The 26,295-nt window shown below is 33.4% G+C and overlaps 1 protein-coding gene across 4 annotated transcripts in view; it reads left to right on the top strand.

The window, feature by feature from the left end:
- SLCO1B3 (solute carrier organic anion transporter family member 1B3) overlaps window positions 1-26,295 on the top strand; it is a 114,337-nt gene that overhangs the window by 31,249 nt on the left and 56,793 nt on the right. For 3 of the 4 annotated variants that reach the window (XR_001888470.1, XM_017888637.1, XM_017888638.1), the window contains exons 3-5: window positions 19,922-20,063; window positions 23,271-23,403; window positions 25,509-25,630. Coding sequence is in view for 3 of the 4 variants with exons in the window: in XM_017888637.1 (XP_017744126.1) it covers window positions 19,922-20,063; window positions 23,271-23,403; window positions 25,509-25,630 (397 nt within the window). In the remaining variant the exon portion in view is untranslated. Of the gene's footprint in view, window positions 1-13,436; window positions 13,473-19,921; window positions 20,064-23,270; window positions 23,404-25,508; window positions 25,631-26,295 lie in introns of those variants that run through there. The other variant, XM_017888639.1, reaches the window with a different exon arrangement.

Genomic DNA, 26,295 nt, shown 5'->3' with positions numbered 1-26,295 from the left:
CATTATGTAATTAAATATTTTAAAAGAATATCATAATGTAATAAAATAAAGTAAAATTAAATAAAACCAACACAGATTTACAAAGACTAGAACTTTTACTTTTTAAAGGTATAAGGCTAATATTTAACACAGATTTAAATCTTTAGGCTAGGGTACACAATCAAGTGCTTTATATTCACTCCGTAATATATATCTTAAACTTGGCCTAAATGTATCATACTGAGGTAGTGGGAAGGGCCTTGGCCCTTAATTCTGTTTCTGCTTTTGCCCTAGTACCACCCACCCCCCAAAAAAATGTGTAAACGGAGCGTGTGAATGTAGTTAATCTAGTTTGTTTCTCTTATACAAAGAGAGACAAAAAAGATGAATCAATAGTGGTGTTTCAAATTCCATTAATCTTCAATGTTTTGACAAATATTCACAAACACATAATCATGATTTCTTTGAACCCTTACCGTGATCCTTTGAAGTAAATAAGTTAAATATTCTATATTTTCCTCCTATTAATAATGAAATTACAGTTCAGTGAATTGTGTTACTGGTCCATCTTGGTTAAGTTATTAAGCAAAGCAAACAAACAAACAGACATCAAAAAGCAAAACAAACAAACCAAAAAATGACTGGATCCATAGCTTTTGATTTCAAAGCACACTTTCATTTCTTGCAGAACATATATATCAAGTCCATAGATGGTTTTCTACTTTTGTCAAGAAGAAAATAGTCTAGTGAGTGGGAAGTATAAGAAAATAAAAGGAGAAAACATAAGTCATAAAAGGTATATATGAAATAAATTGAATAATAAAGAGATTAGTTTTCCTGAAACAGACCAGGAAAGTATATTCTAATCTTGTGTATTATATTTATAATACTTAAATTCAATTCAAAATTAAAATAGAAACTATGGAAACTGATAGTTAACTATAAAGAAGCACACAAATATTCTAACCAGAATATCTTCTAAGCAGTTGTACCATCTGAATATGAAAAGAAATAATTATATTCAGAAATTATGATTAATTAAAAGAGTGTATATTTTGTCACTGAAGGGCAGTAAAAATGTTAATGGTCATTTCTGTAAATATTTGAAAGAAAAGAAGATCATATTATTTGTATGATTCAACTGAAATAGTTTTACATTTCAATAAAACAAATTAAATAATGTACTATGTCATTAAATTGATGTAAAGAATAAAGAAATTTTTAAAACAAAACACTGTAAAAATAATATGTGAAACCAATCAAGGATTACATAGATTTCAACAAAGATTTAATGAGTGCATACACTCATCCTGTGTTCCAATTTTACCTGAATTCTTATCATCCCTAAACATACTAAGTGAATAACTATTAATGTTTTGACATACTCAGCAGAAAAATAACTTTGCAATTACATGATGACAGTTTGCCTCCGTGTTACTAGATGTCTCAAATTAATTCAATAACAATTTGATTTTGTTTTTAACTAAACATATAGAAATGAAGTATAGACTTTGGAAATGTATTATTCAAAGGTAAACTTTCCCATATTATTGTGAACATTACTATTTATTTGACTTAAAAATTCAACATTGAGACCAGGCACAGTGGCTCATGCTTGTAATCTCAGCACTTTAGGAGGCTGAGGTGGGAGGATCATGAGGTCAGGAGTTCGAGACCAGCTTGGCCAACATAATGAAACCATATCTCTACTAAAAATGCAAACATTAGCCAGGTGTGGTGGCATGCACCTGTAATCCCTATCTACTCGAGAGGCAGAGGCAGAATTGTTTGAACCCAGGAGGTGGAGGTTGTAGTGAACTGAGTTCATGCCACTGAACTCCAGCCTGAGTGACAGAGCAAGACTCCGTCTCAAAAAAGAAAAAAAGAAAAAATTCAACATTGTTAATATAATTTTGTGTGGTGTTCAGACAAATACAAACTTTATTGTAACATGGGTGTTATAGTGAAAAACAATTTAGTAAAACAGAAAGCAATAGTTTGTACACCTTAAATATATAGAATTTTATTCGTCAATCATACCTCAATAAAGTGGGGACAATATATTCTTCTCTTTCATTGAAGAAAAAAAGCAAAATATACTTTAAATTGATTATAATGTACATATAGTTTATAGATATGTCCAATATGTGATAGTTTAACAATGGAACTTAAACAGTAGTCAACATTTACATATATATGAAATTGAACTGTAAGAGTTTTAGAAGAAGCTGATCTGGAATACAAAAGAAAAGTCCCTCAGTGGTATTAAACATATTTGTAAACTAATTCCATAATTTTTCATTGTATTTTTTTCAAAATAAATTGAAGTGGCCGGGCGCGGTGGCTCAAGCCTGTAATCCCAGCACTTTGGGAGGCCGAGACGGGCGGATCACGAGGTCAGAAGATCGAGACCATCCTGGCTAACACGGTGAAACCCCGTCTCTACTAAAAAATACAAAAAACTAGCCGGGTGAGGTGGCGGGCGCCTGTAGTCCCAGCTACTCGGGAGGCTGAGGCAGGAGAATGGCGTAAACCCGGGAGGCGGAGCTTGCAGTGAGCTGAGACCCGGCCACTGAACTCCAGCCCGGGCGACAGAGCGAGACTCCGTCTCAAAAAATAAATAAATAAATAAATAAATAAATAAATAAATAAATAGAAGTTCTTTAGTCAAAGTAATAGAGTCAAACCTCTCTAATTTTTCGATGTTAGCATATATTAATTATTAAAAACAAAACTTGGCCAAACAATGGCAAGGGAAAGAGCGTGATATATTCATCTATAATTAATCAAATAGCAGAAAAGAGATAATAAAATTGAATTCTGCAGTTGGTTTTAGAATGTCTTTATATGTGAAAAAATTATTTTAATATAGGTTCTAATTTGAAATTAGCGGTAAATGTACATTATTGTGCAGATAAAAGTAACTTGAAATACCTATGACTTTTGCAACCACAAAAAATAGCAAATGTTTTAAGCAATAAATCCAGTTCATTGTATTTTACATATAGATATTTTTTGGAGAGAGAAATTTGAAAGGCAGGCAAAACCTGTATTTACTTTGAATAAAAAATGTATGAGGTCAATTTGAATAAAAAGAACTCGACGACATTTCCATTTATTATTTTTCCATTAGCATTATTGTTGTGAGTTTATCAGGAAAATTTTTCATTTTTTTTTTCATTAAAAATATTCGTGATCTACAGAAATATTCAGTTCAAAATATTCACAACTATAAATTTAGTAATCATTAAAAAAGAACTTTAAAGAAGACTTTGTGATCTTATTAACAAATTAAAATACTTAGGAGAAATTTGAAAAAAATCCTTCAAAAAGTAACAGTGACATGATAATACAGATACTCTTAAGAGAAAAATGAATAAAATATATGGGTATACATGTAGACACATTGATATGCATGGAAACACTAATATATCTATCAAGAATAATCATATTCTATTATTTTTAATAATAAAATAAGAAAAAAAAGCATTTAATATATTTTCTTCAATGTACTTGGCTGTGTTTTGGATCATTTATTTAAAAAATACTTGAAATAGTTTTACATAGGGAAAACTCTGAATAAAGCAATAATTGAAACCAATTTGTTGATAAATATTTCAAAATTTTTTCTAACCTCAGTTTTTATCACATATTTTGATCTAAAAAATGTTCCAGTCTATATCATGAATAAGATGTAAGAGAGATACAAACCAAATTCCTACTAGGGTAAATAAAGCTTAACTAAAGAAGTGACACTGAGTCAGGCATTAAAATTTATGAGGATTCCCATTGCTATAAAGGGAGGGAAGCAGCAGATTACACAGATAAACCCAGGGAGAGTTGACAAGGTTCTAACTCAGGATAATTAGGAGATGAAGAAATGGTAGGTTACTATATTAGATCCATAGACTATTTGCCTTTTTATGTATAGTATTTGTGTTCCCATCCCTGTTCTGCTTCAGGTCAGTTTTTGTTTCTCTAATTATATAACTTTGCATCTCTAAACTTTATTATTCTTACTTGCATAATGTAGAGAGTAATCTATGACATGCAAAAATTTCATGGACTTTAGGTCTTATGTTAAGTCTTTAATCCATCTTGAGTTAAGTTTTGTATAAGGTGTAAGGAAGGGATCCAGTTTCAGCATTCTGCATATGGTTAGCCAGTTTTCCCATCACCATTTATTAAATAGGGAATCCTTTCCCCATTGCTTGTTTTTGCCACGTTTGTCAAAGATCAGATGGTTGTAGATATGTGGTGTTATTTCTGTGGCCTCTGTTCTGTTCCATTGGTCTATATATCTGTTTTGGTACCAGTGTCATGCTGTTTTGGTTACTTTAGCCTTGTAGTGTGTTTTGAAGTCAGATAGCTTTGTTCTTTTTGCTTAGGATTGTCTTGGCTATGCAGGCTCATTTTTGGTTCCATATGAAATTTAAAGTAGTTTTTTCCAATTCTGTGAAGAAAGCCAATGGTAGTTTGATGGGGATAGCATTGAATCTATACATTACTTTGGGCAATATGGTCATTTTCACAATATTGATTCTTCCTATCCATGAATATGGAATGTTTTTCCATTTGTTTGTGTCCTCTTTTATTTCCTTGAGCAGTGGTTTGTAGTTTTCCTTGAAGAGGTCTTTCACATCCCTTGTAAGTTGTATTCCTAGGTATTTTATTCTCTTTCTGGCAGTTGTGAATGGGAGTTCACTCATGATTTGACTCTCTGTTTGTTATTAGTGTATAGGAATGCTCGTGATTTTTGCACATTAATTTTGTATCCTGAGACTTTACTGAAGTTGGTTATCAGCTTAAAGAAGATTTTGGACTGAGACTGGGGTTTCTCAATTACATCATGTCATCTGAAATAAGACAACTGACTTCCTCTATTTCCTACATCTAATCACCTTTATTTTTCTCACTTACCTGATCCCCCTGGGCATACAACTTCCAATGCTATGGTCAAATAGGAGTGGTTAGAGAGGCATCTTGTCTTGCTGCTGCTTTCAAAGGGAAAGCTTCCATTTTTGCCATTCCGTATGATTGGCTTGTGGTTTGTCATAAATGTCTTATTATTTTGAGATAATTTTGATTACCTGCTTTTTTTGAGAGTTTTTGCATAAAAACCCTAGAAAAACTGGGCAATTACCATTTCAGGACATAGCAGGCGCAACAGACTTTCATGACTAAAACACCAAAAAGCAATGGCAACAAAAGCCAAAATAGACAAATAGGCTCTCAATTAAATTAAAGACTCTCACAGCAAATAAACTCCATCAGAGTGGAACAGGCACCTAAAGAATAGGAGAAATGTTTGCAATCCTATCCATCTGACAAGGGCTAATATCCAGGGAATTTACCAAGGAACTTAACAAATCTACAATAAAAAAAAAACCCTATCAAAATTGGGTGAAGATGTAACAGACACTTCTCAAAGACAGGACTTTATGCAACCAACAAACATATGAAAAATGCTCATCATCACTGGTCATTTGAGAATGCAATCAGAACCATAATGGATACTACCATCTCATCCAGTCTAGAATGACCATCATTAAAAAGTCGGAACACAGATCGGGAGAGGATGTGGAGAATAGGAATGCTTTCACCACTCTTGGTGGGAGTGTAATTAGCTTCAAACATTGTGGAAGCAGTGTCGGTGATTACTTAAGGTCTAGAACCAGAAATACCATTTGATCCAAGCAATCCAACGTTACCTGGGTATTACCAAAGGATCTATAAATCATTTCTATAAACGACACATTACACATGTATGTTTATTGTGGCCCTGTTCACAATGGAGACTCGACACCATCCTAAATGCCCTATCAATCGATAGACTGAATAAAGAAAATGTGCCCAATCATACAATGGACAGCTATGCAGCCATGAAAAAGGATGAGTTCATGTTCTTGCAGGGACAATGGATGAAGCTGGGGAAAGCATCATTTCTCAGCAAACTAACACAAGAATAGAAACCCAAACACCGCATTTCTCACTGCATACAGTGGGAACTGAACAGTGAGAACACACGGACAACAGGGAGGGGGAACATCACACACTGGGGCCTGTTGTGGGTAGCGGGTGGGAGAGGGATTGCATTAGGGGCATATATATGTAGACGAACAGGTTCAGATGGGTGCAGCAAAACACCCATGGCACAGTGTATCCTGTGTAACAAATCTGGCCCCAAAACCCCCCCCCCCATTTTTTTCTTTTTTTTGCCAATGTACCCCGGAACTTAAATTAGATAATAAAAAAAGAGACTGAAAAAATTTTCTCAAAATTTTCTCATGGGCACTAGAAATAATATGCACAGAATAAGTGGGGTAGTTCCTAGAAAATATTAAATTCTGTATAATAAAATGATTAATGCTCATGCCCATTCTGTATCAATTGGGAAAAAAATGTAAAGTGGAGAAAGTAGGTGTTAAATTGTTTTCTGTGAGCAAAATGATGTAATTCTTCTCCTGTATCTCTTCTAGCAAACAATTCAAAAGCTGTATTTCTTATGAATGCTTTTAGTGAATAAATTTATTAGGAAAATTTGAAGAATTTCCAAGATACATATCACAGAAAAGTGTAAATTAAGACAGTATGCACACAATATCTATCCAGAAGATCTATTGTGAGCTAACATCTTGGTTACACACATTTATTTCACATATTCCAGTTTTATTTTTCATTTTCATAGCTTATTTCTTTTGGTAAAATTCACTTTATTTTCTTTTACTATGTCATTGTTTTCCTTTATATCAAAGAGAATAGTTAGAATAGTTCTTTCAAAATTCTTGTTCAGTGATTCCAACGTATGTGCCATCTATGGGTTGGTTTTTATCGAGTGTCATTTCTCAGGAGAATATCTCACATTTTCCTAGACTTTTTTATGTGGATAATTTTGAACACTGTTATGTTCTTCCAAAGAGTGTTATTCTTTAGTTAGTTAGCTAGTTAGTTAGTTAGTTAGTTAGTTAGTTAGTTAGTTTCTTTGTTTTATAAGGTATTTAACTTTGTTGACTTGGAATTGCAAACTATGTCTTGGTGTTTTAGTCAGCTCAGGCTGCTAAAACAAAAACATCAACATATAAATTTGAGGGATATGCAAACATTCAGTCCTTAACAGATGGTAATAAAAACAATGACAATGAGTGAGTTTGCCCAGAAAAAGTATATAAAGTAAAAAGAGAAGAGTGTCTGAAACAAATCCCTGGAAGAACAGGGAATAACCAGAATAACATAATCCATGAATACTTGGGAGGAGTGACGCAAAAAATAGGATTTGAGTCATGCAAGCGTAGTCAACGCTATGGTTATACTGAAAAGGACACAAGGGAGATAGAGTTATGGGAAAGAGAAGGTTCAGTGGGGCAGGAGAGGTATTTTTTAAAATAAACTGGAATATGGATTCATTGTATCTTTTTTGTAAATTTCACAACTATTTCCAGGCAAATCTCTCTCTTGAGCTCCAGACTTCTCTTAGTTGTATCTACAGGATACACATTTATTTTTAGTTGTGTCTACTGGATACGTGCTTATTTTTAGGCATGTCAAATTTGACTTATGAAAAGATAATTTCATTTTCTTTATTGTCAAGTCTTCTTTTTTCCTATATTTCTCACCTTAAATAACAGCTAAAATAATAAATAATAGCTTAATAATAACACTTTAAATAATAGCTAAAATAAAAATTTATAAGAAAAGTGTTATGGACTGAATATTTGTGCCCTCCTTGCCAATTACATGCAGTTATCTAAAGCAGAAATCCCAAATATAAAATCAGATTTTTCATGTGGTTCTCCTCTTAAACTTCTTCCTAGTATGTCTGATAACTTTGTTTTCTTCTCCCTGTCTCTACTCACTTTTTTTTTCTGAACTCAGCTTTCTAACAGATTTCTTTGCCATAATTTAATCTTTCTCATGGCTGCCAGAATTAACACTCAAAAATTAATTTTGTTGTGATGCATATAAAAATTCATATTGACCTCCAAATGTTTGTCATATTTCTATCCTTACACTGCCCTTTGCAAGATACTCTTTCTGTTTTTCAACTAGTCTGTGTGCTTGAACTTCTCAGAGGCTATTCATATGCTTATTTTGTTTTTAAAAATTTAATTTCTTCTTCAGCATTGAAGCTTCTACTATCCCCTAAAAACTTAGCTCAAATGTCATCACATTTGTAAAAACTTTAACCTATAAAGGCAGAATGTGCCACTTTTCCCTGTCAACTCATAACATTATAAACTTATGGCAATTCCATTACTCAGTACGTATTATATTGTCATTATTGGGTTGTTGCTCCTGAGAGATTATTAGTTCATTTACGGTATTTATTATGCATTATTTATTTTTGGCTTTATTCCTCTATAGTTGTCTCAGATCTGAGTTTAGAAGAGTAACTGTCATATTGAAGTTGCTCAATAAATGTTTGTTGAGTAAATCAATTGAGGTTCAGATGGGTTAACTGAGTTAATTAAATCTGTACATGTGACAAAGTAGAACCTTGGAACTGTCTTCTGACTGTAAGCCCAGAAATTTTACCATGTTACATTAATGACCAGCTTACTGTGACTGCAGGTAAATAGAGGCTTTACCTCCTATTTCGATGCCAGTGTCTCTTCCTGCCAGTGACACGTTAAAATCTATCTGATAATTGTGAACGTTTGCATCGCTGTTTTGTTTTTATTTGAATAAACTTAAAGCAGAGAGCTAGAAGTTGGAAGCTCACAATTTTAATAAAAATAGAAATTTATCAAGCTTACTGTGAAGCTAGCACTTCATGTTCCTAGAGGTATTTAGAAAGCCTCACATATGCAAAGGGTAGTACATTCACTTATAAAATGCCTGAGAAGACCATAAGGTTTTACCTAAGGTTGATCCGCAGGCTCAGCAGAAGGGTAACCAAAGGTAGAAGAATAAAAAAAAAAAAAAAAAAAAAATAGCTAAAATAAAAATTTATAAGGAAGGTGTTTTGGACTGAATATTTGTGCCCTCCTTGCCAATTACATATTTAAACCCTGATCCCAAGGTGTTAGTATTTGAGGCCTTTGGTAAGTAAATAGATCATGAGAGAGGAACCCTTCATGATGGGATTTGTGTCCTTAGAAAATGTCAGAGAGCTAACTAAATTTTTCCCTCCCGTGAGGGTACAAGTAGAAGTTAGCTGTCTTCAACCTAAAAGAGGGCCTTCACCAGAATTCAACTATGTTGGCCCCTTGATCTCAGACAACCCAGCTTTCAGAATTATGAAATATACATGTTTATTTTTCAACCCATTTAGTCTATCGTAATTTGTTATAGCAGCCTGAACTTACTAAAACTAAAGTTCAGTGGAAAATTTAAGATGGCAGAATACAGAATCATCAAATTTTAAGATAAGTCAACTGAAAATTTCAGTCTGAGAAGCAGAAAAAATATATATATGAAGAAAAGTGAACAAAACCTAAGGACTTGTCATGTACCATCAGGTGAACCAGTGTACAAATTACAGGGATTTCAGAAGGAGAATAGAGAGAGAAAAGGGAAAAAATAATAATATTTGAAAAATGGGATGGCTGAGAACACCACAAAGTTGATGAAAGACATAAATCTCAACAGCCTAGAAGCTTAAGGAACTCCAAGTAAAAAAACTGAAAGAAATTCACTTTGAGATATATTATAATCAAACCACTAAAAGTCAAAATAATAAAAATAATACAGAATATTGGAAGCAGCTAGAATGGGAATCATCACGTACAAGTGCTCTCCCATAAGATTAATAACTGATTTCTCATCAGAAACTATGGAGACCATTGGATGATATATCTAATAAGGGGCTGATATTAAAAATCTACAAAGAACACTTAAGACTCAATCATAAGAAAACAGCCAATTATAAAATGGGAAAAAGATCTGAACAGTTACACTTTACTGATGGGCATATACAGATGGTAAACAACTATATAAAAACATGCTCAACATAATATGTCAATAGTGAATTGCCAATTAAAACAATGAGCTTTCATTTCATACTTATTAAAGTGAGTAACATTGCAAACACAAAAAATGACAAATGCTGGCAAATATGAGGAGCAACCAGAACTCTCATTTATTGCTGGTGGGAATGCAAAATGGTAGAGCCACTTTGTAAAACAATCTGATGGTTTCTTATGAATCTAAAGACAGTCTTACTATACAGTCCTGCAGTGTTAGACCTCAGTATTTACCCAAATGACTTGAAAATTTATATCCACATCAAAACCTGCACACAAGCGTTATAGCAGCTTTGTTCATGATTGTCATGACTTAAAAGCAACCAAGATATCTTTCAATAGGTGAATAGGTAAACAAGCTGTGGTACAGACATACAATAGAATATTTTTTTAGCTATTAAAAAGAAATGGGACATCAAGCCATAAAAATACATGGAAAGACATCCAAAACGTAATTGTAAGCAACAGAAGCAAATCTTAAAATGTTATACATTGTAAGATTTCAAATATATGAGATTCTGGAAAAGAAAAACCTATAGAGAGGAATGGCTCAGTAGTTGCCAAGTGTTTGAGGGAGAGAGGAAGGAAGAAGGAAACACAGTGCAGAGGATTTTTAGGTAAGGGAGACTATTCTTTATGATACAGTAATGAAGAAGACCTATCAATATACATTTATCAAAATCGATAGACTGTACAACACACCAAATGAACCCTAATGTAAAATATGCTCTTCAGTTAATAATAATGCATCAAAATTGGTTCATCAGTAAAAACAAATGTACCACACCAATAGAAAGTAAACATAATAGGGAAAACTATGTGTGGAAAGAGGGAATATGTGGAAGCTCTCTGTAATTTACAGTCTTTTTTTATTGCTCTAAAAAATATAGTCTATTAAGTATATTAAAAATCTTCAAGAAAATACTAGCCAATCAATTGCAACAGCACATTTAAAAGATTGTACACCATAACAAAGATGGATTCATCCTCGAAATTTAAGCGTGATTAAATATATGAAACTCAAAGTAATGCAATACATTAAGCAAAGAAAAAAGCCACATGACCATCTTACTAGATGCATTTGACAAAAATCCAACACCCTTTCTCAATACAAACACCCAGAAAACTAGTAATATGAGGGACCTCTCTCAACATGGTAAGGGTATTTATGAAAAATCTTCAGCTGGCTTCATATTTGATATTGAAAGACTGAAAGTGTTCTCCCTGTAATTAAAACAAGACAAGAATACTCATTTTACTAACGCTATTCAAGATTGTTCTAGAAGTTCTAGCCAGAGCCTTTAGACAAGAAAAATAAACAAAAGGCATTCAAATTAGAAAGAAGGAAAACTGTCTTTATTTACAGATAACATGATTATACGTAAAGAAAAGCCCAAAGAATCCACAAGAAATCTATTAGAGCCAATAAATGATTAAAGCAAAATTCGGTAGTAGAAAATCACACACACACATACTACTTGTGTTTCTGTACACCAGGAATGATCATTGAAAAATAATTAAAGGAGTAAATCTAACATCCAGTGTTTATAGATTATAAAATTTAGTATTGGTGAAATGACAATACTACCCAGATTTCTCTACAGATTCACCACAAATTCTATCTTAATCCCAACAGCCATTTTTTTTCTTACAGACATGGAAAAATCAATACTAAAATTCATATGAAATGGCAAGGGTCCCCAGATAACCAAAATAATATTGAAAAAAGAACAAAGTTGAAAAAAAAATTTTCAAACTTTTATTTTAACTTCAGGGGTACATGTACAGTTAGTTATGTAAGTAAACTGTGTGTTGCTGATGTTTGATGTACAGATTATTTTATCAGCCAAGCAATAAGCATAGTACTTGATAGGTAGTTTTTCTATTCTCTGTATTCTCCTAACCTCCACCCTCAGGTCGGCACAGTGTCTATTGTTCCCTTCTTTGTATCCAAATGTACTTAATTTTTTGTTCACACTTATAAGTGAGAACGTGCAATATTTGATTTTCTGTTCCTGTGTTAGTTTGCTCAGGATAATGGCCACCAGCGTCATCCATGTTGCTGGAATAGAATTGCTGGGTCAAATGATAATTCATTTTAAGTTCTTTGAGAAATTGCCAAAGTGCTTTTCACAATGGTTGAGCTGATTTACATTTCCACCCTCAAGGTATAAGTGTTCCCTTTTCTTCACAACCTCACCAGCAACTGTTATTTTTTGACTTGTTAATAATAGCCATTCTGACTAGCGTGAGATGGTATCTCATTGTGGTTTTGATTTGCATTATCATATTTTATTTATCTATTCATTTGTCAATGAACATTTGAGTCGCTTCTACCTCTTGGCTATTGTAAGTAATGCTGTGATGAACATGGGTGTGCGAAAATCTCTTAAAGATCCCAGTTTGAATGTCTTTGAATATATACACAGAAGAAGGATGGGTGGCTTCCATGGTAATTCTACTTGTGACTCTTTTGTGGAAACTACAAACTAGTTTTCATGACGGTAGCACTATTTTACATTTCAAACAACAAACACAGTGGATCCAACTTTTTCACCTACTTACTAACATTGGTTATTTTTCTTTGAATAGTGAGTGTTCTGATGAGTGTGGGGTGATAGCTCATGGTGGTTTTGATTTACATTTCCCTTATGATTAGTGATGTTGAGCATCTTTTCATATGTTTATTGGCCATTTATACACCTTGTTTGGAGAAATGTTTATTCAAGTCCTTTGTCCATTTTTTAATTGCATTATTTGTTTTTTGTTGTTGTTAAGTTGCAGAAGTTCCTTATATATTCTGGGTATTAACTCCCTATTAAATATAGGATTTGCCATTATTTTCTGCCATTCTGTAGGTTAAATTTTCATCTTGTTGTTTCTTTTTATGTGCAGAGGTCTTTAAGTTTGATGTAGTCACATTTGTCTGTTTTTTATTTTGTTGCCTGTACTTTTTGGGTGTCATGCTCAAGAAATTATTGTCAAATTGAATGCTCTGAAGCATTTTCTCTGTATTTTCTTCTAAGAGTGTAAGGTCTTACATTTAGGCATTTAATCCATTTTGAGTTAGTTTTCGCATATGGTGTAAGACAATAGGTCAACTTCATTCTGTCCACTTGTCTCAACACCGATTGTTGAAGAGACTGTTCTCTCTCTGTCATGTAGTGTTGGCACCCTTGTTGAAAATCACTTGTCCATATAGGCAAGAGTTTATTTCTGAACTCTATTCTATTCCATTGTTTTATATGACTGTCTTTGTTTTAGTGCACACCATCCTAATTACAGTTGCTCTGCAGTGTATTTTGAAAACAGGAAATATGAAGCATCCAACTGTGTTATTCTTCAAGATTATTTTGGCTACACAGGTTGCCTTTGAATTCCCTGCAAATTTTATATTTGTTGTTTCTATTTCTATACAAATGCTGCCTAGGTATGGTGGTTCACACCTATATCCCCAGGGATTTGGAAGTCTGAGGCTGGAGGATCACTTGAGGCCAGAAGTTTGAGACTAGCTCTAGCACAAGCAACATGGTAAGATGCCACCTCTTAAAAAAAAAAAAAAAAAAATTAGTTAGGCATAGTGGTGCACAGCTGTAGTACCAGCTATTCAGGAGGCTGAGGTGGGAGGATTGATAGAGCCCAGGAGGTTGGAACTGCAGTGAGCCATGATCACTCCATTGTGCTCCAGACTGGGCAGCACAGCAAGACTGTAGAAAAAACTAAAATTCAAAATTAAAAAAATTAAATGGCATTGAAATTAAAATCTATAGATGAGTATGAATAGTATGGATGTTTTAACAATACTAAATCTTCCAATCTATAAGAATTGAATGTCTCGCATTTATTTGCATTTTATTAATTTGGTAATATTTATTATTTTATTTTATTTTATTTATTTTAAGAAGAATGGAAACTATGATAAATTAAAATTTCTAAATAGTCACCTGTTCTTAGTGGAATTCAGCCTTTTTTATTAAAAAAAAAACTACTTTTTTTTTCTGATAACCTTTGGTTAATTTTTAAAAATTGGAAAAAAATTTAATTCTAAATTCCCATTGTTTTTATTTGATTATACGAGAGCAGACCTCAGGGTCTTTTTATTTATCTATTTATTTTTTTATTATTACTTTAAGTTTCAGGGTACATGTGCATAACGGTGAAAATTTTTTACTACTGTATACTTGTGCCATAGTTGGTGTGCTGCACCCATCAACCTCATCGCACCCATCAACTCGTCAGCACCCATCAACTCGTCCATTTACATCAGTTACGTCATAACTCCAATGCAATCCTCCCCCCTCCCCCCGCCATGATAGGCCCCAGGTGTGTGATGTTCCCCTTCCCGAGTCCAAGTGATCGCATTGTTCAGTTCCCACCTATAAGTAAGAACATGCGGTGTTTGGTTTATGAACAGACATTTCTCAAAAGAAGACATTCATACACCAACAGAACACATGAAAAAATGCTCATCATCACTGGCCCATCAGAAAATGAAAATCAAAACCACAATGAGATACCATCTCACACCAGTTAGAATGGTGATCAGGAAAAAGTCAGGAAACAACGGGTGCTGGAGAGGGTGTGGAGAAATAGGGACACTTTTACACGTTGGTGGGATTGTAAACTAGTTCAACCATTATGGAAAACAGTATGGTGATTCCTCAAGGATCTAGAACTAGAAGTACCACATAACCCAGCCATCCCATTACTGGGTATATACCCAAAGGATTATAAATTATGCTGCTATAAAGACACATGCACACGTATGTTTATTGTGGCACTATTCACAATAGCAAAGACTTGGAATCAACCCAAATGTCCATCAGTGACAGACTGGATTAAGAAAATGTGGCACATATACACCATGGAATACTATGCAGCCATAAAAAAGGATGAGTTTGTGTCCTTTGTAGGGACATGGATGCAGCTGGAAACCATCATTCTCAGCAAACTATCGCAAGAATTTGGTAATATTTAATAGGTTTCAGTGTAAAAATCTTCGCTTTGTCATTTAAGTTTATTCCTAAATGTTTTACCTTTTTGTGAGATTTTCTTAATTTCCTTTTGAAATGTTCATTGGTAGTGCATAGAAACACTTCTTAATTTTGAATATTGCTTTGTGTCCTGCTACTTTGCTAAATATGTTTATATTTTTCTAAATTTTTTGGTAGAATCTTTACATATAAGATGATATCATCTGTGAACAGAGATAATTTTATTTCTTTTCCAATTTGAATGCATTTTATTTCTTTTTCTTGTTTAATTTACCTTCCTAGAACTTCCAGAACTAGATTGAATGAATATTAATGTTAGGAGTAGGCATCTTGTCAAATGTTATTTTCTGCATTAAGTGAGATGACCATGTGGTGTTGTCCTTCATTTTGTGAATGTGATATATTATGCTGATATAATTTTATATATTAAACCATCCTTGTATTTCAGGTATGTATTTTGCTGGATTGTGATGTGATTTTTTTTTTAATATGCTGTTGCATTCAGCCTACTAGTATTACATTTAGGATTTTTGTATCAATATACATCAGGAATATTTGCCTGTAGTTTTCTTTTTTTCTGTCTTTATGTTATTTCAGTATTAGAGTTATTCTGGCCACATTAAACAAATTTGGGAGTTACGTTCACATGTATTGGTGTTACTTATTCTTTAGGAGTTTGGTAAAATTCTCTAGTGAAGACATTGGCTACTGGTTTTATGTTTTTTGGAAGTATTTGATAGTGCTTCAATGTCCTAACTAATTATAGTTCTGTTCAGATTTTTAAAATTGAATCATAATTCAATTTCAGTAGGTTGTGTGTTTCTAGGAATTTATTCATTATTCTATGGTTTCCAATTTGTTGGCTTATAATTGTTCATAGTCATCTCTTATAATTCTTTTTAATTTCTGAGACAGCCATTGTAATGCCTCCTCTTTCAGTTCTAATTTTAGCTATTTAAGTCTCCCTGTCTCTCTCTTTTTATTTTAGCTAAAGGTCTCTCAATTTTGTTGATACATTCAAAAGACCAACTTGGATTCATTAATTTTTTTCTGTTGTTTTCGTTTATTTTCTATTTTATTTTGTTCTACTCTAATGTTGAATATTTTCTTCCTCTCTTAATTTTGGATTTGTTTTTCTTTTCCCGGTTCCTTGATGGATACAGTTATGCTATTTATTTGAGATTTTTCTTTTCTTAATATCAATTTATAAACTTTCCTGTTAGTGCTGCTTCCGCTGCATCACATAAGTTTTGGTTTCTTGTGTTTTCATTTTCATTTTTTCTCAGATACTTTATTAATTCTTGTTATTCCTCCTTTGACCCATTTGTTGTTTAAGAATGAATTTTTAAATTTCATTTATCTGTGGATTTTCTTGTTTTATTTCTGCTTTTAAGTACTAGTTTCATTGGCCTGTAGCAGAGAAGATACTTAATATAATTTCAACATTTTTAATTTGTTAAGATTTGTTGTGTGGGCCAAGGTGGTCTGTCTTGGAGAATGTTCCATTTCTGCTGGAGAAAATATTTATTCTGTTGTTATTTGATAGAGAGTGCTCTATTTGTCTATTAGGTTAATTGGCCTATCATGTTCAAGTCATTTGATTCCTGGTTGTTCTGTATATAAATGAATGCAGGATATTGAAGTATCATTATTATTATTGTCATATTATTATGTTATTGTCCATTTTTCCCTCAGTTGTATCTATGTTTGTTTCATATATTTCATTGCTTTAGTTTTAGGTGCAGATCTATTTATAATTGTTGGCTCTTCCTGGTGAATTGATAATTTTATGCTAGTATAATGTCCTTTGTCTCCTGAGACAGATTTTGTCATAAAATCTAATTTTTCTGATATAATTATGGACATACCTGCTCTCTTTAGGTTCCTGTTTGCATTGGATACTTTTGTCTGTCTTGTCATTGCGTCTTTTAAAAAAAATCATTCTTCAAATGGAGTATGTAATCTATTTAATCTTTAAATAATTACTGATAAGGAAGGACTTACTATTGCCATTTTGTTTATTACTTTCTGTCTTATAACTTCTTTTCTCTCTCTTTTTCTCTCTTGGTGTCTTCCTTTGGGTTATATTATTATTATTTTTTTTTACTGTGACATGTTTTTGTTTACTTCTCATTTTCCTGTATAGTCACTTTTCTTCGTGGTTACCATTTTAATTACATAAAATTTTAAAATTATAATAATTTCAAATTGATAACTTTAGTTGTATTTAAAAACTTGACTCATTCAAATTTCTATCCCCTCTCACTTTATGTTGTTAATGACGAATATTACCTTTTTGTGTACCTATTAACAGAGAATTTACAATTACTTTTATGCTATTTAAAAAATTCTATATCAGATTTGTGTTATTTACCCACTTACATTGCAATATGGCCAGATTCTGTATTTGTGTATGTATTTACCCTTATCAGAGAATTTCACTTTTTTGTGTGATTCTCTTTTGCTGTTTATCGTTCTTTTCCTTCAACTTGTAGTATTCCCTTCAGCATTTTTAAGTCTAGTTGTGATTATCTCTCACACTTTTAGCTAATCTAAGAAAATGTTGATTTCTCCTTCTTTTTTTTTTAAGGTCAGTTTTGTTAAATATTGTACTCTTGGCAGGGCATGATGACTCAGGCCTGTAATCCAGCACTTTGGGAGGCCAAGGGGGGGGTGGATCACCTGAAGTCAGGAGTTCAAGGCCAGCCTGGCCAACATAGTGAAACCCCATCTCTACTAAAAAAAAAAAAAAAAAAAAAAAAACCCGAAAATTAGCCTTGTATGGTGGCAGGCACCTATAATCCCAGCTACTCAGGAGCCTGAGGCAGAAGAATCACTTGAACCTGGGAGGCAGAGGTTGCAGTGAGCTGAGATTATGCCATTGCACTCCAGTCTGGGAGACAAGAGTGAAACTCCATATCAATCAATCAATAAATAATAAACACATACATACTTATGTATGTGTATGTGTAGATAGATAGATAGATAGATAGATAGATAGATAGATAGATAGATAGTACTCTTGGCTTGCAGGTTTCACTGCCCTCCACAGTTCATTAAATATGTTGTCTCACTTCCTCCTATCTTGAAAGATTTCTTTTAAGAAATATGCTGGTACTCTGTGAGATGCTTCTTGTACTTTTGGTAGTTTTTCTGTTGCTGCTTTTGAGATTCTGTTTGTCTGTGACTTTTGACAGTTTGACTACAATATGTCTTGGTGGGGATCTCATTAGATTGATCCTATTTGGAGTTTTTTTGAGATTCTTAAATTTTTAGGTTTATTTCTTTCCTCAGATTGGAAAAATCTGGGGCCCTAATTTATTCAAATAGTTCTCTGCACCTTTCATTTTTTCTTCTCCTCTGGTACTCTCATAATGCATACCTGGTTCTAGTCAATGGTGTTCCATAATTACTTTAGTCCTTATATTGTTTTTTCTTTTTCTTCTCTACTACAGCAATTTTCAAAGTTTTGTCTTTGCTTTCACCAATTCTTCCTTTTCATGAAGTCTTATGTTGAGTCTCTACTCAATTTTTCAATTAAGTTATTTTATTATTTGATTCCAGGGTTTCTGTTGGGTTCTCCATAGTTACTACATCTTTATTGATATTCTCATTTTGTTCATTGGTTATGTTTCTAATTTCATTTAGTTGTTTATCTGTGCTCTCTTTCAATTTATTGAGCATACTTGACAGTAATTTTGAGGTTGTCATCTGGCAAGATCTGTATCTTCATTTCTTTCAGGTCGCTTTCTGGAGATTTAATGTGCTCCTTTGAATTTGTAGGCATCTCTCTTTCTTTACAGGCATTGTTATATTTTTCTTGACAAAATACCTGCATATGGAGAATCCACCAACATTCACAGACTTTGCACTCCAGTTTTCTATAGAGAGAACTTTTCCCACTCTACCTGCCTACCCTCTCAGGCTTTTCTGGGTAGGCATTCCTCTTTGTGTGTTTTGGGCTTGTGTGTGTAATATTTTATTTGAAAAGGCTTGCTGGTTTCTACTTAAGATCCTCTCTCATGTCTATGATACTGTGACCTCTCTAGCACCACAGTAAATTATGGCAGTGAAGCTGCACTTAATCTTTCTGTGGTAGTGCAGATTCTGATGTGCATTTAATTGTCTTTGTTCTGAGAGATAAGCCCAACCTGCTTCTCCATTCCTATGGCTACTTGGATATGGGAAGACAGATAACAGTTCTTGGGCAGGGTGAGAAGGCGAGAATCTCTCATTTCTCTAATTATTAAGGTATGAATCCATCATGAGAGCTCTACTGTCATACCAAGTACCCCTAAAAGGTTCCATCTCCAATTATCAACACACTGGAAATTTGGGCTTTAACATATGAATTTGGGGGGAACACAAACATGCGGTTCAAAAGTGGGTAATATTTTAACAGTAGAGCCAAAGGAATTCTTACGGATGTAGATATGAGCTGTAAGAGAAAGGATGAATCAATACATTTTGTTAAAATGATATTAGAAATTAAAACATCTACAACCATTACATCTCACACTGATACAGTCACTTGTGTTGGTCATAAAATTCCTCTTTGCCTCCACAAAGTTCTACTTTTCAGCTGGCTTCTGGAAGTGCTACCTTTGTGAATGTACTGCCATTCCCCTCCCAGTTAGCCAATGCTATTCACATGGAAATAAAGAATAGCTCACCATCATGGCCATCTGAGAACAGTGTCTAGTTTCCTATAGATCAGTTAATGAAATTAGTTTAAAAATAGCAACCTTAACTACACACCTCTAACAATCAAATGCTGTAACCAAGTTAGAAAATCATGCTTTAGTAGTGTACTGATAATATTATAAGGCTGAGAAGTTTCAACTTGTATAGGGAAAAATGGGTATGCTTTTATGATAAAATAATGTTTTCAAGTAAAGAAGAAAAGCTGTTTTAATTCCATGTACCTATAAACATTATATAGTTCTTTGATTAACCAATTTTCCTTTTTTCTTCTACTGTTTTTAGATGTTCTTGGCAGCCCTGTCATTCAGCTATATTGCTAGAGCACTAGGTGGAATCATTATGAAAATGTCCATCACTCAAATAGAAAGGAGATTTGACATATCTTCTTCTCTTGCTGGTTTAATTGATGGAAGCTTTGAAATTGGTAACTTTTTTTTGGTATTTTGATAACCATACTTGCATAAGTTAAAAAACAAACTGTTTATGCATGCTTTATACCACTGGGTCTGAACTAGGTGTAAATTTGTCTCTCATGGGCAGTTTGGCAATATGTTAGGACATTTTTGTTGCCATAAATGGGCTGGGGCAGGGAGGATGCTACTGGTACCCAGGGGTAGAGGTCAGGGATGCTGCTAAACACTATGCAATGCGTAAGACAGACTTACCAACAAATAACTATCCTTCTCAAAATGTCTATAGTGAGGATGTTGAAAAACTCTGATCCTACACAAACTCATGGCTTGCAAATTAACTTTTTTGGAAGCTTTATCTCCCTTGTCTCAAGGTGCCCCAGTGTGAAAAAAGGTTGAGGGAGGACTATAATTCTTCTGGTTTTAAGTGGAGGGACTGCATAGGAGCAACCTATGCTAGGTTCTAGTGTTTAACTGTGTACAACATTGGGAGTTTAAAGTCTTTTTTTTTTTTTAATGTTGAAGATATTGCTTTGATGTCATCATTTCAATTTGGATTTCTCCAACAATAGTGAGGTTTTATATAATTATTGAAAATAGGTTTTTTTCTTACTTTACCCACTGCTAGCTCATAGCCTCTGCTGATTTTCCCTTTTTCTTTTCACTTTCTAATTATTTGGAGGGACCACCAAATTGTCTATTATATAGACTGCAAATATTTCCTACAATTTCTGTTTCTATTTTAACTGTATTTACGCAATGCTTAACTAATGACTAAAATGTAATTGTCAAAGGAAGATTTATCTCTTTATATGAATTCAGAATGTTTGTCATTCAAAGATATGACACTCTACATGTCTTTTACTTTTTCACCTCCCAAGCTCAATGAAATCATCTAGAATTTTAGAATTGGAATGTTATTAGTTTTAAAGTTTAGTTCACTGTATGTCTATTTTTATCATGAAATTAATCCTTAACATTTTTTTTAAACTTTGCAGCTATTTAACAGCAATTATTCGAACATCATTATCAGTTTAGTTTCTTTGCTTACCTCTGTTTTTTGAATCCTGTGACTTCAAATCTCATCTTTACTCTTTCTGGAGTATACCTCCATGTATAGATGACCCTCTGTATCCACAGGTTCCATACCTGTGGATGCAAGTCATATTCAAAAAATATAAAACTAAAAAATGGCCACATGTTAATAAAAATGATACAAATAAAACCAACATAGAATAGCAACTATTTACATAGTATTTACATTGTATTAGAAGTATTAGAAGTTATCTAGAGATGATATAAAGCATACAGGAGGATGTTGATAGGTTATATGCAATAGTGCATCTTTTGTTTGTTTGTTTTTGTTTTTTGAGGCAGAGTCTCCCTCTGTCATCCAGGCTGGAGTGCAGTGCCCTGATGTCAGCTCACAACAACCTCCATCTCCTGGGTTTAAGCGATTCTCCTGCCTCAGCCTCCCAAGTAGCTGGGATTAGAGGGATGTGCCACCACATCCGGCTAATTTTCGTGTTTTTAAGTGGAGATGGGTTTTCACCATTTGGCCAGGCTGACCTCGAACTCCTAGCCTCAAGTGTTTTGCCAGCCTCAGCCTTTCAGAGTGCTGGGATTGTAGATGTGAGCCTCCATGTCCAGGCAATACTACAGTTTTTTACTTAAAGGACTTGAGCATCCACAAATCTTGGTGTCTACAGAGCATCCTGGAATGAATAACCCATTGACACTGAGGGATGACCGTAGTTATTGTTTTCTAGGAAGAATTGAAAGCATGGCATATTTTCTAAGCCCTTGCTTGTTGGAATATGCTTTTATTTTAGTATCATATTTAATTGATAATTTGGGTATGTAATTAAAATTTCCAAATGATTTTTTCTCAAAACGTTAAAAATATTCATCTACTGTTTTATAACATTCAATGTGGTATATAAGAAATTATTACCACTGTAATTTTCATGAACTGATATGCATCTCCTTTTATCTTTAAATATCCAAAATTTACCAGCATGTATCTGAGACTCTCTCTTTCTACATTACTTCTGCTGTACAAATGTAGGAACTTTGATCTGAAAGCTTATGTCTTCCTCTAACACAAAAACTTTATTTTCTCTTTTCTATTTGTTTCTTTCTGTTTTTATTCTTTCTTTTCTTCTGAAACATATATGAGATAAACAATATATTTTCTGGATATTTTTCCTTTAAAATTTTTTTCCTTTAAATTTCTACCTCTTTTCTTTATGTTTCATCAATCTTCTCTGATGCGTGATGTCATCTTATTATATCAAGTTCTAATTTGTAAATTTTAAATTATATTTTAAATTTATAACAACACTTTATTGTGCTTACTATTTTTAGTCTGCCAGTTCTGATTCTGTGGCTGCAAGATGCCATTGTACCTCTAAATATACTAACTGGATTTTTTTAAAAAAATGTTTCTATTCTTTTCAGTTTAATCTTGTTTAAGTATTTATTCTTGTGTTGCTTTATCTGCTGGTCCATTCTGGTGCTTTCTTTCATGAAACTATTTTCCATCAATGTTCAATAATTCTTGATTATTGTCTGTTCATTGTTATGTATAAGGCTATAGATAAATCTGAATTGGTCTGCTCTGATGGCTCTTCCACGTTTTAATCTAAATAATTTATACTCGACATTAAATCTCAAATAATGTCTCCTCCAGGAAACTTTCACAAAGCCCCTAATTAATTTAAGCTCCCTGTTTCGTAATCTAACAGCACATCTATCCGTCTGTTTTGTTTTATTACTGGTGTGTTTCTAGAGAACAAGTACCATGATTTATTCTATTTCTGACTCTGAGCACTGTGGTAGGTACATAGTATAAATTTAAGGAATGCCTGGAATAAGTTTAAAATATGCATGAATGATGATCTTTCCCTCAGATTAGGAAGACAGTTTGCCATTCCAATGTAATCCAGTAAACTCCACATTTTCAAAAAAACTTTGCTTCTCTCATATAGCCAAGTTACCTGAGTGCTTTCTTTGTACATAAAACCTATTCTACTTATTAATCCTATACAACTTTTCAATGAGTGGTTTAATGTAGGAGAGTTCACCTTCATAATTAAATTTCATGGTCTTTGAGGGAAGGTATGATGTCTTGGGCATATTTGCATTCCTTTGGGGCTTTCGGTTCTACTAGATACAAAATTACACTAAGTCATATCCACTTAATTTTGTTCTTTTTCTAGGAAATTTGCTTGTGATTGTATTTGTAAGTTACTTTGGATCTAAACTACACAGACCAAAGTTAATTGGAATTGGTTGTCTCCTTATGGGTACTGGAAGTATTTTGACAGCTTTGCCACATTTCTTCATGGGATAGTAAGTACTAAACAGCTCTGAGCCATTTATTATTAGCTACTTGTAACTTAGCAGTAGAATTTTATTTTTATACTTTTAAGTAGGCAGTTACCTTTTGAGAGGATTACCCGCATGTATGCATAGAGAAATGGAGTATATTTCCTATGTAATAGTTCATGTATTGCTTTATTCATCATGGCTTTTATAAACTTTTAAATAAGAATGATATTGTATAAGATATACAGTTTTATATGAAATAAGTTATTTACCAATTTTAGTATAATGTATGTATTTTATGTCTTTGCCTGTAAGATTTTGATTATACTCAGTAAGACTTCACAACTTCACCCGCTGCTGTGTATGTTTTCCCACCAGCATTTCACTGAAGCTGCTCTTTCTAAGGTAACTGTGTAGTTATGATTAGAGTAAGAAGCTCATATGAGAAAACTGAAAATAGCAATAACTTAAATAAGATAGAAGCTTATTTTTTACATTTTGTAATGTAGCTAGTCCAAGGATGATGTGATTCTATTTTTCATCATAGTGCTATGCCTTGCATGGCCCTGTCCTCATGTTACAAAATGTGGCAATGTATTTCCAGGCAACAGGATAGAAGAAGAGAAGAACAAGAACAAAGAGTGCACATGGGCTGAGGCCCAGGAGCATTTTCAGAAGCAAAACACTTTCACTGATTTCACGTTTACCAGAAGTCAGTTACATTTTACAAATAGATGTAATATATAGATGTTGGAAAAAATATACTTTATTCCAGGCTTTCCTATTTCCAGCTTAAAAAACCCAACTTCTGTTACTATGGAAGGAGAGAAGAAAGGATACTGAGAGACAATGAACGGTTTGTTAGAGACATCAATTACTTAATGCCAAATCCAGCAATCGTGCCTTTTGGTCACCATATTAATTCTGTTTTTTCCCCCTATATTTGGCCTTTATAAGAACTTTTTTCTTGGTGATACTGCTCTAATGCGCATCATATTCCACAATCTTGATTCATTTTCCTATTTTTGTGGCTTCTTCATCATGCCCATCTTTCTCCTTTGCTTCTGACACCATAATTTCAGTGTCCCATAATTCCCTCTAATCTTCTTAATATCTTGTTCTTCATGATTTTTATGGAGAATATGCCTTAAATGCAGCTACCCCAGCTTCATCTTCCATTGCTCCCCACATTTGAGGATCACATTTTAGGCTTACAGTTCTTAGTGTGCCATAATATGTCATATCTTTGCATCTGTTACTTCTACAGACTTGAATACTTTTCTTCCTTTGCCTACCAATTAGAATTCTATCCATCTTGAATATTCATTTAATCTATCCTTCACATTGTAAAGTTTTCTTTGACCTACACCCCACCTCCAAGAAAAGCTGATTATTTCTTTTTTGTGGGTGTGTGACAACTCAGGACCTTGTATATTAAACTTACTATATCTTTGATCATATACATTTATCTTAGAGAGTGTGACATTTCCAAAGTACAAACACTGTGTGTTTTATTTCTTGTTCTTTGAAGTTGAGCAAAATGCCCGGCACACTATATGGTGCCCTTAGAGCTCACAGAGCACTTAGTATTTTTGAGCATCAGCATCCGTCCCTAATCCAGCTCCATCTCTGTTGTTCTTACTAAGCTTTTCCTCATAAAGTTGAAATGAATTAGAAATTTGTTTTTATTGAGTTTTGAAAAGTCAAGCACTAGTGTGTGCATATGTGTGTGTGTTTGTGTGTACATGAAAGAAAATCTGACAGATTGACCATCTTTGATGATAACTCGAAGAGATAAATAGACAGAGTTAACAGATAAGAAAAAAAACCAACAGGTGAAACCAGGATATTTCATATCTTGACCAGAATATAAGCACTCTTAGGATAATAGCAAGGTGATAACCCACTTTGTTCACAGTGTATTGAAGTATCTTTCTCAGTGGACACTCCCATTTCACCCCCTTCTCATCACCTGTTCTGAAATACATGCTGAGAAGTTGACAAACAAGATTCTGGTAATTTGGAGAAGACAGTGGTTCAAATAAAGGGGAAAATTTCTCTGTATTTCTGGGAAAACTGAAAATATTCAGTAGACAAGCAAAATGTTCAATCTAATGCTGCTCTTATAGTTACAGGTATTCTAAAGAAACCCATATTAATCCATCAGAAAATTCAACATCAAGTTTATCAACCTGTTTGATTAATCAAACCTTATCATTCAATAGAACATCACCTGAGATAGTAGAAAAAGGTAAGAATTAATAGTGACAGTAAAACAAATTCTAGATTGATAGATTTAATCACATCTATAAAGTTTGTGATATTCTTTAGCAGAACTGATTTAAGAACAAATAGGAAGAACGTTTATCCCTCACATACAGGCAAAATCATACTGTTAATATATGCAGTCGATTCTTGAACAACACAGGTTTGAACTGCACCTGTTCACTTATATGCAGCTTTTGTCCAACCAAACAGAAGGAGAAACCCACCCTTGTGGAGGTCTGACTTAAATAGGCCGTTTCCACAGGGCCAATGAGAGGACTTACATCTGCATAAATTTCTGTACCTATGAGTTGTCCTGGAACAACTCTCCTAGTGTCCAAATGGATTATTATATATCAAGGGCATTTAGAAGTAGATAAGAATAAAGAACAAATTTAGTAGGAAATTTGCAAAGAACATACACATTTAAAATAAAAAAGCAGACAGTGGCAGAAATATGTGAATAATATAACTTCTCTTTATAGAAATGCAAAATATTATAGAGTTTGAAGACTTTGTAACTATTATAACACAATAATATCATTATAATGATAACCCCAAATTTAATAAAATAAATGAAGTGGAGGAAAAAAATGATTTCAAGTTTTATGTATTGCTGAGAGAGTATAAATTTGAAAGTCTTTCTGGAGA

This window comes from Rhinopithecus bieti, unplaced genomic scaffold (assembly GCF_001698545.2).
Source record: "Rhinopithecus bieti isolate Rb0 unplaced genomic scaffold, ASM169854v2 scaffold_15769, whole genome shotgun sequence".
In the NCBI taxonomy this organism is placed as follows: Eukaryota; Metazoa; Chordata; class Mammalia; order Primates; family Cercopithecidae; genus Rhinopithecus; species Rhinopithecus bieti.
Note: the sequence above shows the minus strand (reverse complement) of the source record. Positions and strands in the feature narration are given on the sequence as shown.